This window comes from Sphaeramia orbicularis, chromosome 9, assembly GCF_902148855.1.
Source record: "Sphaeramia orbicularis chromosome 9, fSphaOr1.1, whole genome shotgun sequence".
Taxonomy (NCBI): Eukaryota; Metazoa; Chordata; class Actinopteri; order Kurtiformes; family Apogonidae; genus Sphaeramia; species Sphaeramia orbicularis.
The window spans coordinates 36,730,741-36,746,805 of record NC_043965.1 but is presented as its reverse complement, the minus strand read 5'-3'; the positions used below and the strand labels follow the sequence as shown (position 1 = coordinate 36,746,805).

General features: G+C 38.2%; 1 protein-coding gene across 1 annotated transcript in view; it reads right to left on the bottom strand.

The window, feature by feature from the left end:
- Positions 1–177: 177 nt before the first annotated feature.
- arvcfb (ARVCF delta catenin family member b) overlaps positions 178–16,065 on the bottom strand; it is a 278,368-nt gene continuing 262,480 nt past the window's right edge. Inside the window, 6 exon segments of the mRNA XM_030142598.1 lie at positions 178–3,239; positions 7,664–7,776; positions 10,790–10,881; positions 12,127–12,180; positions 13,700–13,787; positions 14,697–14,808. Coding sequence (XP_029998458.1) covers positions 7,675–7,776; positions 10,790–10,881; positions 12,127–12,180; positions 13,700–13,787; positions 14,697–14,808 — 448 coding nt within the window. The 3' untranslated portion in view covers positions 178–3,239; positions 7,664–7,674.

The window sequence follows — 16,065 nt, the reverse complement described above, 5'->3', positions numbered from 1 at the left end:
GTTTTGCAAATTGAATGGAAATGCAATACGCAATTTTAAAAGAATTATCGGTTATGGATATTGCAGCCTTACAGGACTGCAATGATTTCTTCACACCTTCAATTTTGTAGTTAAACTATAGCGTAACGTTCCTTAATGAAGTTTGACATGAAATGAAACACACAGGCAATCAACACCTTCTTTCCAGGCATGATTTATTGAAAACACACCAAATTTATACTCTACAAACCAGTATTTTTCCATTATGTTTAACAAGCGTAATATTTGCCTCTGGGTATTAGTAAAATTAACATAATACATTCTGTCACTGTGGATCGCTTCTGCTCGCTACCAAAGCATTAACAACTTTACTCCTCTAGGAAATCAAAATCATTTTTGAATGACTCTATCTTTTTAAAAGTTTATAATACAATGTAATACAAGGCAGAAACCCACCAACAGTCTAAACTACTTGGAGTGAGGGGAGGGTGTGTATGGGGAGGGGGGGCTGAATGGGTGAGTTGAGTGGAGGAAAAAGGGAGCAGGGCTGACACAGGAGGAGAAGGGGAAGAGATTAACAGACGGGATGGAGAGATGACAGTTGAAGGGGGGAATAAAGTTATATAAAACACATTTATTTTTATCTACCATGGAAAAGGTTAAGGCACATGATAGGTACAAACACATCTGCTACTGAGTAGTACAGTTACTTTATTTTGACGGTCTTGAATCAGAAATATCTACACAGGTAGGTTTTGTTTTGATTCGATGCATGTCTGTGTCCTTTGTATATTCTACAGCACAGTTGGCTCTGGGGTTTGTAAATGTACAATGATGTGCTGTACATGTACAAAACCAAAAACCTGGTGTAAATACAACTCCAGATCCTTTGGTTGTGTTACTGCAGAGCGCAGTTAGGAACAGACAGTCATATGGTTCTCTGGTGTGAGGGTTTAATATCGTCCAGTGACGGCACACACACTTCTGAGGACACACGAAAGGGATGCTGGGATTATTAGAACTTCTTTTTAACCTCTGAAATTAAAATTGTATACATTGAGTTTTTTTTGTAGTTTATTGATTTTTACCACAACGTACATCTTTGTAAACACTGTGTAAAATATGCAAGCTTTATAAAGTCACGTCACGAAGAAAAAATCAGACTTCAATGCAGGCACATGCCGTTCGCCTAAATGACGCATGAGTGATATCAACTTGGACTGGACTCCTTTTTCCGGTCTACAGTGAATCAGGGCACAGACTGAGGCTGGAAAGGAGACACATCACTTATGAACTCAGTGCAGTCTCACAAAAAAGAGAAAAAAAAAATGGCATCTGCACCTTTCCACACTTCAAGATCTCAATTACCCTCCCTTAAACTTTGTAAAAATATATACTATATGACCAAACGTGATGTTTTGCTTTGTACAGTGTGATGCAACTCTATAATTTTGCCTTAAACCACATCCACTCGTCCAACTGCACTCTCTTCTAGCACATGAAAGAATTAGTTAATATCCAAATGACACCACAAAAAACTGGCACTTGGAAAGAATAGAATATAAACATCTGTACAGTTTTTCTTCATGCTCACAACGAAATATTTCTCTTTAAGATGCACTGGTGAAGGAGGGCTTAAATGCAGCGGAAAATTGAAAGGACTTTTTTTTTTAACAACACTGCCATCTCTTGTCCTGTTCTGACCTCTGACCTCTGACCCCTGGACCCTCCGGACTGTTGTTTTCTGAAGATGCAGAGGACGTCAACGTAGCCTTTAGAAAGAACACTGCAGATAAACTCTTTTGTAACGTTTTTTTTTTTTTTTTTGACAATACAAAATATAAATAGGTGATCGTCGGTGTGACTCGACAATATCTGACACACATTTAAGTTACGTGGTTATTTCTTTGCTTACAAACATGGTGAGCCTTTATCAAATGAGATGTGCTTTCCAAACAACATGATATTAATATACAACTAAGAAGTCTGCAGTTTTTTTTTTTTTTTTCCTTCATTTTTCCTTGTTTTCCTTTTGACCCTAATATACATTTGTATAAAACCCAACAAAAATAAAAAATGCTTTTTTTTTTTTTTAGATCTATCCTTTCAACGAGAGTGCAATGCTCTGCCTCTCTTCTCGAAAACACAAATCATTTATAAACAAAATGCCTTATATCCTCTTTAATACAATTCTTTGACAAAGAGCAAACAGCCAGGAGACTCGAAGGAACCGCGTCGCTACACAATCTGACAGTTCTGTGAATGGAGATTAACACGCCGCTTGGCTCATACAGCAGCATGTTGACCATGACGAAGCAGTTCAACTGTTCTCTCCTGTGTTCAATTACTTTTGCGATGCAGTGTGGACCAGAATCAGTTACTCTAGTGGATGTGTCGCCTCCTTTCTCCAGACCACAACCCGCAAAATCCTTGCTTTTATGGAAAGGACATCAATCACCTGTTAACCTTTTGATATTAAAGCAGCTTAGCGCATGTTTTATTTAAACACAGTGAACCAAATGGAGTGTAAGGTAATGAGAGCAGGCTGCTGGAAATGCAAACATATCCACCATAGCTACAGCTCTTCTCAGGCTCGGTTTCTCCAACTTCTTTCTTGTTCTTTTCTCATGTCCGTCCCACCAAACCTAAAACAAACATTCAGTGACTTTCAAACACACCATTCCAAACTTCTTCACATCAATAAAACACACAAAAAACCCATCCTGAAAAGAAACTGAAAGTAAAATTCTCAAAAAAATAAAAAAAATAACAAAATAAAACAGCCCCACAACATTTGAGGCGTGAACACTTTCCAGATGTGAAAACTGAAAATGAAAGAACCATCCATCTCTTCTCTCTCGGGTTTCCTTCCAACACACATTCCGTTTCCATCCTCTTCCTCCTCCTCGCTTCACGCGTCCATCCCTCCACCAGCACCGGCCTCTGTCCGTTTCTTCAGTCGGCAGAGCTCAACAAGAGTCAACACTGTAAAATTCACATGATGTCCAGTGGGAATGTCGATACAGTATGAGAAAGTAGTAGGAGTAGTCTCTTTTTATTCTTTTTTTTCCATAAATTTTTCTTGAAAAGCATGAAGAGAATGCTGGCTGCTGCTGGGTAGTCGCTGTTGTGATGTTTTTTGTTTTTTTTTTAAAACCTCTTTTCTGTACAAAGTCCAAACTCCAAAGATGAGCTTCATGTGAAATGGCAGTGGTGATATGAGAGATCCTCCTCTAGCTGGGTGTAGTTTTACATTAAGCCTGGAGCAGATCGACAAGAGACAAAATATCAGAGAAAAAAATCTATTTACATGAACAACGCTTTCAGTCTGAACTGCTACATGTCATCATGTTGTTAAAGCTGCATATTTGTTGAAGTGAAGCATTATCTATATTTTTGTTATTGTCAGTAACTCCAAAAACCAAAACCAGAATGTACATTTACTGTGGCTCTTACCCAAAGCAAATATGCATTTTTAGTCTAGACTCCGCAGTTGTTTGGAGTATTTTAGTACCTTTCAGTCTGTTGTTTTGGTTTTATGGCTATGACTTAAAAGGAGTGATATTTTGCTTTTTTAAAAAATGGAATTATGCATTTAAAACATTTCCCTGTGGTCTACATAAACTCTAAATGCTATGCTTGGGTCTGAATTCTTCATTAATTCAACTCCACAGGTCCATCTTCAACCCTATTTCTGAGTAATGACACCAGAGAGGTTGTTTTGAGCGCTGGCCCTTTAAATGCAAAATAGCCACTTCATGCCCCACCCCCTCCAGGTTGTTGACTGTGCTGCTCTGTCCCGTTCAACCAACAACTGAACATTATAGGTAATCCGCTCGAAGTTTGGACATATTTTCAGTATGGACTACAACCACTGCTGCTGATAAACAGTTATGTCGTACTTGGAGAAATGTTTGTCAAAAGTCTTGACCTTATATGTGCAAATGTTGTGGAGTAACTAGTTATAGATGAAGGAATTAAAACGGGTTGTAGAAATCCACTCGACATTTGTCAAAATGAATATAAAGATAGCTTTGCAACACCTGGCGGGTTCAAATTTAAACTTTTTGAACTATTAGGGTTCAAATACACAAATAAATGAACCAAAGACTAATAAAAGTGGGTTTAGCAAAATATGACCCCTTTAAAGCACTACTGAATAACCAAAAGAACCACATATTGGTCATAAGGGTCTATCAAAAACAAAAACGATTCTATCCAATGATGTCTAATGTTAATCTACATCTGCTGAGTGTTTTCGAGCACTCACGGAAACTTTTTAACATCCCATATGAGTTATCATTCAGCTTCTTGAGAAGTCTGACCAACTTGATTGGATAATAATATTTGGCAGGGTAACAACCAAAGCAAAAGGACCTCCACTCTTTAACAAAGCCAATGTAGAAGTATCTTAAAGCTGTAATAACACTGACAGGCACTGAGGTGGCTCCATAGACTTCTATTGGACTTCTCTATAAAAAATAAAGTCAATTCTGGTCTCATTCATTTTATTTGCAATAAGTGATCTGTTGGTCCCATCTTTAAATTTTCCACCCTTTACTAAGATCTCAGGAGACATGAAAGGTTCTGTGTTTTTTCTGTGTTTTGGGGTTTAGATTTAATTAATAAAACAGCTTGACTGAAGTTGTGATAATAGACCATTAAATGACATTGTTACTCAGTGACAGATGAAATTTATTGTTTTAATGGGTCAATAAGCTCATTTCTGACCCCTCAGCCTCTTGTAGTTCCCTTTCCCTTTTGTGTTCAAATATTGTTGTTTTTGGCACCAAAAAGCCAACATGGCAACAACCAAATTGCAAACTATTGGCTTCAAACCAGCAATTCAGAGACCAATGGGTGACGTCTGTGATAAGAACTTGCAAGTTTCTTAAACAGGAGCATGAAGTAGTGCAGCATTCAAGTAAAGAGGAGTTCAGACATGATGGGTTTGGTTTTTTGAGATTGTTTCCTTGACCAATAACAAAAATATATCAACAATATCACCAGCGTTTAAATATGATTATAAAATACAAACATTCTGCCATCACTAAATGGTGATTTGGACTGTGATGGTTTTGAGCTGTCAGACCGCAGCACAATTACTAAGCATAATCAAGTTGCTTGACAATTTCCATAAACAAATGCTTCAGATGGCAAATGGAGGCAAGAGACAACGAAACAGATGTTGATGTTCTAGATGAAATCCTGGATGTTCTAATTAAAGTGATAGATACTTACCTGATGCTTCATTCATGCCATTACCTGTAGCTAAAAGTTACAGTAGGGACCAGAAGCTATACCACTGTGTATCTCCAAAAAGACCCCCCCATGGTGTGTTTTCTGTGATGATGTAATGAATGAAGTTGAAGGGTTTTACTGATGCTAACAGACAAAGACGACTAAGATAAGAGGATGAGAATGTGTGAGGAAGCCAGAAAGGACTGCCAACAGGCAGAGGTGAGGACGACAGAGGAGGAGGAGGAGGAAGATAACAGAGTTACGAATGCTGCTGAAGCTCACCCAGAGTCTGCAACAGTCACACAGTGGGACATGAGGTAGAGCAGGGGTGTCAAACTCCTTTCAGTTCAAGGGGCTGCATTCAGCACAATATGATCTCAAGTGGGCAGGACCAGTGAGATTATAATGTAATAATATATAAAAAATGTCAACTCCAAACTTTTGTTTCGGAGTGAAAAAAGTTAAATTACATCAAGAAAATATTTACATCTACAAATGATCTTTTAAAAAAATGTCAATAACATGAACAACCAAGTACAAACTAAAATGTATAAAGAAAAATAAGTGCAATTTTAACAATATTATGCCTCACCTTCTCATTTGCACATGTTCATTACAACTTAAAGATCACAGTGGATCTACAAAGGCTCAAAACATTTAGTAATAGACATAATATTATAAAAATTCCTCTTACTTCTCTTAAGACTTTTTATGCTGTTCAGATTTGTTCAGATTATTCATATTTTTTGTGAAAGGATAGTTTGTAAATGTAAACAGTTTCATGTAATTTTTTATTTTTTTTTTAACAGTAAAACAAAGAGAACAAGTGGTGCCAGGCACAACAAACCCCGCCCCTTGCACGTATTGTATCTTATTTTGGCATCGATCCAGCTGATGTCATCATGTCTATGTGTGTGCTGATGTCAGCATATCAATTGCCTCTATATAAGTGCCAAGTTTGAAGTAAATTGAAACAAAATTAAGGTTTTTATAGACATTTGAAATTTCACCCATTAGCTGGCAATATATAAACCCAATTTGGTGTGAACTCAACCAATAATTTTGCTGCTACAGACATGTGAAATTTCACCCATTATAAGTAAATGGGAGAAAAAAAAATTTAAGACATTCATAAAAAATGTGAACTTTGACCTACTGTTCCCAAAATGTAATCAGATCTATTCTGGGTCACTGGCAATCTATAACCCAATTTGGTATGAATTCAACCAATAGTTTTACTGCTAGAGTGTTAACAAACAAACAAACCCAACCAAAAACCATACTCCTTGCCTCAACTTTGAGAGGCGGGGTAAAATTGGGAGTTGTCATTATTTATAGGTCATTATGATAGTATTTTACTGGTCTGACCCATTAGAGAATTTGAATTGGGCTGAATTTGGCTCTTGAGCTACAATGATTTTTAATATCTTAAGTGAAATTTTCGCACTTCACAAATTCATCCCAAGGGTTGGATTAGACCCTTTGGTGGGCCGGTTTGGGCCCGCGGGCTGTATGTTTGGCACCTGTAAGGTAGAAGGTCAGCTGAGGTATTTAGTAAATATGCCATCCCCTCACAGTATTAATAAAATAAGCATATGCTGAAAGGAAACTGATTTTTTTCTACTCTACAAATTGTTGTTGTTGTTTCTTTCCAGCTGAGGATCATTAACATGATAAACTTATTCTACAGCCGCTTAAAATACATGTACACTGAACTGACGTAGCGGTAATGTCATTCTGTCTTACATTCTTGCCTCGCACATGTTTTATGTGAGCGTCTAATGTGTGAATTTGTGCGAGTACACATTCCCATCATTTCCTTGATTTCCATTGTCATCTTATCAGCCAACATGAATTATTTATCAAAAGTCATCTTGCATTGACCTGAGAAACGATGTGTGTGCGACTAACAAAGAGGCAGCAAAGACTCTGTAGGTGTATGTGTGCATATATTTTTCTCCCTACTGCTTTTCATTAAGGGATAACTGAGTCCCGGGAAGATCCATCTGAAGTGCAGAAGAATGATTCTCCTTCATCATTTGCCACCAATTTTCGGCAGAGGCTGTCAGGGGAAGCAGTGAGTGAATCTGGGCGTACATTTCAATCACACAGGTGGTGCGGAATTGTAAACACAGACCACAGCTTCTTTAGAAAATGTAAAAAAAAATTCAGGCTGGTTTCTACAGTGTTGAAGGTCCTAAATAGAGGAGGCCTGGGTCTAAAATATATCAACCGAATCATAAATAAAGTGTGAATTTAAGTGGATGAAACGAGGTGAAACTGCAGCCGTAGGGTGACCGACAGCGGGTCTACGTGATACAGTGGAAAAGGTGAAAGGAAAACAAGCAGAAAGGATGATCAAAGAGGGGATGAAGGGATGCTACAACCCAACCCTGAGGTGAAGGTTATTGGTTCTGGTTGTGCTTTTAATTTTCAGACCTACCATGCATGCATTTAGACCCAGGAGTCAACAGGCTGGGGCTTAACATCACAAGCGTCCACCAGACTGACCGCAGGCCTGTTACTCCTGATATAGTGTTTCCTATTTGTGTCATTCTGTGGCCACAGGAGGAGGGGTTAACAGAAAAAAAAACAGCAAAACAAAAAGAGGTCAATACATTTCACAAATACATACTCTCACTCTCTCATACACACTCACATGCACCTAGGATCAGAGAAGCCAGTGTTAGTTCCCTGCCTTAAGGAAGCTTGGAAAGAAGCCATAGTGATTACAAAACAGCATACTGGAACATGCAAATGAAAGAGGGAGAGAGCCGTTTTAACAGCCAAGTTGCATTCAAAGCAGGCGAAACACCTCTGGGAAGTACAGATGGCAGACTTAGAGGACAGCTTTGGAGTAATGCTAGCAGGCCTGTACACTGAAGACAAAAGCGTCTGTTTGCGGTGATTATTCCTCGCAGGGGCTTATGAACCTTCAAGATGTTACAGTTTCTGCTCCAGGTGGTTTGTGGTTACACTTTAAATATGATCAACAGTAGGAGCAACACGTTTTACTGGACAGAGCAACGACTTCCCTGACTGGTCGATGCTATTCATTCATTCGTTTTCTGCACCAGTAGTGTTGCGGGGGGTGTCAGAGCCTATTACAATTACCAGGTACAATGTGATAATAGGTCATCCAAGGGTGGCTGATAACAAAACATTGTAAAAAATGTGTCCTACAGTGATGTAAGGTATGGGGTCAGGATATTGTGCTGGGCTTGGTTATAGATGCAGCTGAACAGAGAGATTTAAACAGTTCAGTAAAGAAGAAATTGTGAGATGCAACTGCAAAACTGTGATTTTTAAGACTTATTTTGTGCTTATTTTGCTTTCTTTCACTTGTGTGAATGTTACAAGATAAAAAAAGACAAACACTGCTCATACATTAGACTATTACTGTAATCGAAGCAGGAGTTCCAGTTTTCATTGAAAGCAAAAATGCTAACTTTAGAGAAGGATAAGGAAAGCAAGCGAGATGTTTTAACATTCAGACTGCAGGCAAAAGTGGCCCGAATCCTTTTTTTTTTTGTCCAAATGTGACCTGTATCTGATCTGTTAAAGACAGTTTGAACAGCACAAATCTGATCATATGTGGTCCTAAATCCGATATCCGTATCTGATATTTTGCTAAGCGATTTAAGTCTGAATGGGCAGGTCGCATTTATCCGACCTTTACATCATTGAAATGCAACAAACATCATAATTCTGTGTCCCAGCTGGAGGAGTGGCAGGAAAAATATATTTACTTATGTAAACACAGTGCATGCCTGTGTGGTCACGTATTACATCAGGATCTCTTTTGTGTATTGCAGATCACTAAAAGGTCATATTCAGTTCATACTCAAAACTGATAGAAGTCAGATTTAATGTATAATATGAATGAGCAGACACAAAAAATTGTATTTCACCAAAAAATCCTAATTGTGTATTAAGACCTGCTGTCTGAACACAGCCTTAGTTCCCTCTCTCAGATGTTCCCAGACAGAAAATGAAATGAAAAGGCTTTATCATATTTAAACACAGCCTTGCTCTATTTCAGAAAACCTCCCTGAAGCTTATGGTGGCTAATTTTGATTTAATAAATGGGTCAAATCAACTCAATCAGTCAACATGAGTCTTCTTTTAATTCTACTAATACGACTTTACTTTTTACTATTTATTGTTAGACTTATAATTTTGCCTGTGTTTTCAGGCTAAAGAAAGTCTACTCTTTGGGGGGGGGGGGGGTTAAATATGTGATTGACAGGTGTAACAACCAATCACTGATCAGATTCTGTCAGATATGACCTGAATGTGATGCTTCTTCCAGAACAATGTGAAAAAAACATTGGGCCATCTTTATTTCTGTTTAGTCTTTTGATTTGGATCAAGATGAGAACATAACATGCCTGCACTTCAAAACCCTCTGCCTTCATTCCACACCAAAGTTTTTGCACATACGGACAGACAGACGGACGACGAACTGATGATAATACCCTGCGGCGAAGACCGAGTGTAAAAGCTACAGAAGGAAGGTGTGTTTTTAAAAATTCTGACATCTTCCCCCTGATTTTGGCTCACTTTTTACCCTCGGCCCTCACCGCATGGCATTATTATCAGTTTGTCGTCTGTCTGTTTGTCCATGTGTGCAAAAAATTTGGTGTGGACTGAAGGCTGAGGGTTTTCCACTGCGGGCACGTTATGTTTTTACCTTATAAACATAAATCAACATTTTTTCGTTTCACCTAAATTTTGAGTTCTAATCAATCATACTATATACATATAACTATATCAATATTTTAATAAAAGTTGTGACTATTCTACTGGCAAATGTATGTTTTCTACTAGAGGAAATCAGGTGGACCTTTTATTTCAACACAGCCCTAAACTTAAACCCAAACAGAAATGTTATTTTTGTATTTTTTTCTTGCCTTTAACCTGAAGGGAGAAGTAAACATAAGGTAAACATATGACCACACACTTCTGTTTCGTTCAACTGTCTCAGCTTTAGTTTTACAATAACACACTGTTACAATAACAACCTGACTAAAAAGTGAAATGTACTTCAGAATCATCTGCTTCATCTCAGACATCCCCCTGAGGCTGTTATCCTGTGACTCCTCTTTGAGGCTGGATTACCCATCAGCTCAGCAACAAAACAAAACTGTGGGCGCAGTGTGAAACGGCTGCATAATCAGCAGACGACCACTTGATAATGCACTAGTCTGTTCATTGCCAAGGCAAGGGTCGTCTCCACGAGGAGCGCTTGTTGGCGGTTCTTTTAATCAGCCTCAGATTAATTACTTTACAGACGCCAAAAGCATACACTCAATTAACTGGTGGCTCCCAGATCTGAGGCTGTCCAAAGTGTTGAGCTGCAGCGGGAAAACATTAACAGAGAATGACAACTTCCAGCCTCTTTAAAGAGTCGATAGGATTAAGAGCCTCTAATGAGGACCACCATAGAAAACATGAGGACGGAGAGAGAGAGAGGAAGTTACTGAAGGAGAGGACATGTGCTAATATTTGAAAGAGACATCATTATTTCGTCCTCTGTACCCCGAGATCAGAAGAGGCCTGTCTGTACCTTTAATGGCTCCCGTTCTGTCAGGTCCACTGATCCGTCGCCTGTCTTGTATTTGCAGTCTTTGTCCCTCTGGTCAATGGTGGAGTAACCATCTAATGAAGCCAGAGAACAAAGGTCAGATAATCCTCCTTTGTCCTTGTTTTCATGGTGTTGTTTCAACCCGGGTCAAAGGATGGAGGAAAGCAACACAGAACTTGTCGGGGTCACAGGAAAGTAGACTAAACTACTTAGAATCTGGAGTTTTGGAGTGTGCTCATTTCTGATATCTACATTACAAAGAACAAAGTAGGTCTAAACTAAACTAACTATTTGACCCTGTTCTCATTACACATCTTGGAAATGCACTCAAATATTTCAAGTCCTTTGTCAGCCCAAAGTTTCAGATGAAGAAATCATTCCTAACTGTCTGACAAGTGTTGGTCCTAGTTTTGGAAGTAGCAGTTCGAAGCCTGTTTTCATTAATTCCATTTGTATCTGAGACTAATTACAGCACTTTATTAAAGCACTTGTCTTTTTGTGGGATGCAGTAATCATTTCTCTGGTAATACACCAAAATTAACTCTTGCACATTTATTAGATGCATCATTAGTCGAAGCAACACAATTAGGTATAAAATAATGTGACTAGATCAAGCTGTAATTTTGTATATTGTATCTATTTAGCATTTAAAGCACTGAATGTTGTAATAATAATAAAAAAGAGCAGTGTTGCAATCCTTCTCCTTGCTGAAAGTCATTGAAGAAAGCTTCATAAATAACTATGAAGTCCTAGTCTGAGGTTATTTTGTGTCCTGTTTTCATTTTTGGCACAATTTCTTGGGTATGAGGTACCTTTAAAAACTTCCTAAGGACAAAAATAATGTCACTTTCTGTAACCCCAACAATTTTATTTCACAAACAGTTGATAATGAAACCAGTCAAAAGAGCAAATATTTATTTGAAAGATCAGGGATATTTACTGGGAAGACACACTACAGAGGAAATCTGTTGTATGATATATTAAGGATGTACTTTTATAAGTGGAGAACCACCCACATCATTTGGCGCTGAGCCTTTAATGAAGGCCCCGCTTAACGAACAAACATCTTATCAAGAGAGGGGTCTTGCATACAGCATCAAAGAGCGGCGTGACTGAAGCTTGGTCCAAGCCATTGCACCGAGATAAGAGTGTTGGTGGTTTGATTTTTCAGAAAAAAAAAAAAAACCTCAAAACATCTTGGCATCTGTTAAATAACTTAGAAATGTTGAATAAAAGAAGACACTATTGGACACTGGAGGGAGATTATAGGAGAGCTAGATCTTCTTTGGCTAACGACGACCATGCAGTCTGGCTCTTACCTGGACCCAGCTCATCCATAGGTATCATATCACCACTGCCACATTTCCTGGTGCCTGAAAAGCATTCATATGCCATTTGTACAAAAGCAGCACAGACAGAAACTGAGTCATGAGCCAAAAATGCTGCTGTTGCTGCTGCTTTTCAGGTAATGGTTCTCGGCCAATGGTTGAATAATGCAAACTGAGAGTGGGCAGGCATGGGCGCCGCGATTCATGTGCATGTATGGATGCAAAAAAGAAAAAAAAAAAAGGGCAAAATTCCAAAAATCAGGACACATTAAATTGCTGCTATGCTTTTGACTCCTCTGTCAAAGAGATGTTTGTTGGTGGGCCAATGCACTTCACAAGTCCCTCTGCTTCCCCCACATACTGTATACTGCTGCTGCCATAGAACGGTACATATACTACGACAAAATCTTTTTTTTTTTTTTTTAATTCCTGACCCAGTTACAACATTTTCAAACCCAAGATGAAAAATAAAACAGTCTGGCACTTCCTTAAAATTCTTCATTTCATTAGCCTCATAACATAATTGCCTGTTGCCCAATTCGTACACTATATGGACAAAAGTATTGGGACACGCTGAATTCAGGTGTTTCTTTTCTAACGGGTCTGGAATACAAAACAATAATGACGAATGTCAGAATGTAGTTTTATATTGTGATAAATATCATTGCATTGGTAAGTTTGGGTTAAATTGCTATCTTTGCTTCCAAAATACTTCTCTCAACAGTGATATTGTTTTTTTTTTTAATCCATGGCTATGATTTTAAATGTTTTACCTCTAAATTTCTCAAATATTTTTCATGCTCTGACTGTAAATAACAATTTTCTAACACAACTAACCATCTACTTTCTTCACATTCCACTTTGGAAGAAAAATCTCCCATTAAATTTAAAAAGGAAATATTGATGTTTATAAAGTATATGGACACAAATATTGGGACGCATCATGACTACAGCTCATAAGATGTCCTGTTCATGTTGATTTGAGATATAAACATTAATATTAATAATCAACATGATATTTATCACAATATAAAACTATATTATGACATTTGTATCCCAGACCTGAATCCAACGTATCCCAATACTTTTGTCTATTTAGTGTATGAGTTAGACAATTATGCTATGAGGCTAATGATCTGTAACTGTTTTGTTGTGCAGTTTTTGGTTTAACAGCAGCATTATGCAGTTTACAGCTCCATCTGGTATTTTGTCTGCTTTATTACCCCTTAAGTGTTTACTGCAAAATACACCAAACCACAGCTTCACCACACAGGAGATGAGAGTAGTAAAGCACCAAGCACAGCACTGCAACTATAGCCATGAGGAGGAACACAAAAGACACACACTGAGTCAAAAGCAGTTTTCAGATTATTGTTAGTAGTCTGTTTAAACCTGACTGAAGGACTAAGCAGGTGGGATATGCTATAATAGGGCAAGTTGAACAATACTAGGTGGAATAAAGATAAATGAATCAATATTTGTCGTTCCTTTTAAGATTCCGCCCACATAGTCCTTTAAAAAGGTGCAAACAGCAACAATCAAACACACAGACACACTCGCTGACCTTGGTTCTTCTCCATCAGGGGTAGGGTGGTGTCGTCATAGCCTGGTTTGCCGTTCTTGGTTGCTTTTGGAGTGGCTGTCACTGTGGGCTGTGAGAGGAGACGGAAGATATATGAGCGTACAGCAATACAAATGACAAAACAGGAACATGAGCAGCACAGGGCCTGTTAGGTAAGGTAAGGTAAGGTAAGGTAAGGTAAGGTGAGGTGAGGTAAGGTGAAGTGAGGTAAGGTAAGGTAAAATAAGAAAAGAAAAGAAAAGAAAAGGTAATGTAAGGAAAGGAAAGGAAAGATAAGATAAGATAAGATAAGATAAGATAAGATAAGATAAGATAAGATAAGATAAGATAAGATAAGACAGGATAAAGTAAGATGAGATAAGATAGATTAAGATAAGATGAAATAAGGTAAGGTAAGGTGAGGTGAGGTGAGGTGAGGTAAGGTAAGGTAAGGTAAAATAAGTAAAGAAAAGAAAAGAAAAGGTAATGTAAGGAAAGGAAAGGTAAGATAAGATCAGATAAGATAAGACAGGATAAAGTAAGATGAGATGAGATGGATTAAGATAAGATAAGATAAGATAAGATAAGATAAGATAAGATAAGATAAGATATGATAAAGTAAGATGAGATGAGATAAGATAAGATAAGATGAGATAAGACACATTAAGATAACATAGGACAGGATAAGATAAGATAAGACAGGATAAAATGAAATAAGATAAAACAGATTAAGATAAAATAAACTAAGCTAAACTAAGCTAAGATAAGATAAGGTAAGGTAAGATAAGGTAAGGTAAGATGAGATAAGATAAAATAAGATAAGGAGGTGACATTGATATTATGCAGTAATCTGCATGCATGACTCTTCTTTTTAGAATTAAAGGAGCAAATATTCAAATGTCATACTATTTATGTGTAGGAATTTGATTATATCTGGTCCCAGATGTTGCTGTAACATATTTCAACAACCTAAAACTTCCCCATGACAGGTGTTCCGTACCTGGAAATGGCTTTTATTCCATCCATCCTTGGTCAAGGCGTTCCTCAGGTCCTTATAGCTCCACACCGTCTGCAGAACGTGGGACGCCGCCTTCGTTTCGCGAGCTGATTGGCTGAGATGGGGAGCACACAAAGAAGAGAGTAAATGAAAGAATAACTAGGATACTAAAGTTAGAAACCCCATGTAGTCCCCCCACCACCACCACCACCACAACTACCACCTCCCCCTAAAACAGTGATGGCTGCTGCCACAATCAATCTCTTTATTCAAAGACGTTGAGTCCCCTGAGTGGCTCCAGGGTCTAGTTTTTAATTCATAGCCTGATGAGTGCACATTTCCTTTCATTAGCTACCTCTGAGCCACCAGTATTAATTACATGTGGGTGGTTGAAGGGGGGAGGGGGGGAGCACACTTCAAAGAGAGCTAATCTAAGGAATATGAGAGGAAAACACATCTATTTGGTCTGTGAATGAACTATGTATATTCACGCTAGTTAGAGTGAGTCTGCGTGATCAATACCTCAGCACCCAAGGAACGGCCTTTGAAAAGTGCTCTTGATCTGAAATTGCAAGTGCGGTGCAGACACACTTCATTTAAGAACCGTTAACGCTGTTGTGATGCAAGACACCTCCTAAAATATCTGTTGTTTTTCATTATCAGCTTGTTGAGAAAACCCGAAGCATTAGAGGAATTACTTTCATGGACCTCTGCTTCAGAGACATGAGTAGCCCCTTTAACAATGCCCTCCAGTCCTAAAAGCCTGTTAATTAATGTGTGGGGGGCAGTGGTGTGTGTGTCTGTGTGTGGGCCAAAGGCTTGTAAGCGTACAGTATTATGAGAGCCAGGCTTGGGCCATTAGAGACACATAACATTATCCTCTATGAATACTGATATAAGGGATCATGATGCAAATTGCATTCAAGGTCATACTTTAATTAATACATATATGACGTCTCTGATGAACACATACATATGAACATATAGTGTAGTGTCCATTTGCCTCAGTCTGTAATATTAACGAGTTAATAAGTTAGCAGTTCAAGAGGGATGGTAAGAAAACGGCACTCAACAATTTACAGGACATAGTAAATATCTGGTAAACAAATCATCTTCAGTGTGTGTTTTTAAAACACATGTTTAATCTGTACATTTTCATCAGCAGTAACTTATATAGCATTGCATTTCAACAGGTTAAATATGAGACCTGGGGCTGGATTTTGATGAGGGTCCCAGTGTGAGTGCTAAATAATGTCAGTGATGGCAGGTGTTTTTTGTTTGCTGGTGGCTGTTTACTGTGACTTTATCTTTTTCTGCCTTCCTGTGCAGTTAATATCTTTATGCCCAAAGTCCCTAATTCAGATGTTTGCTC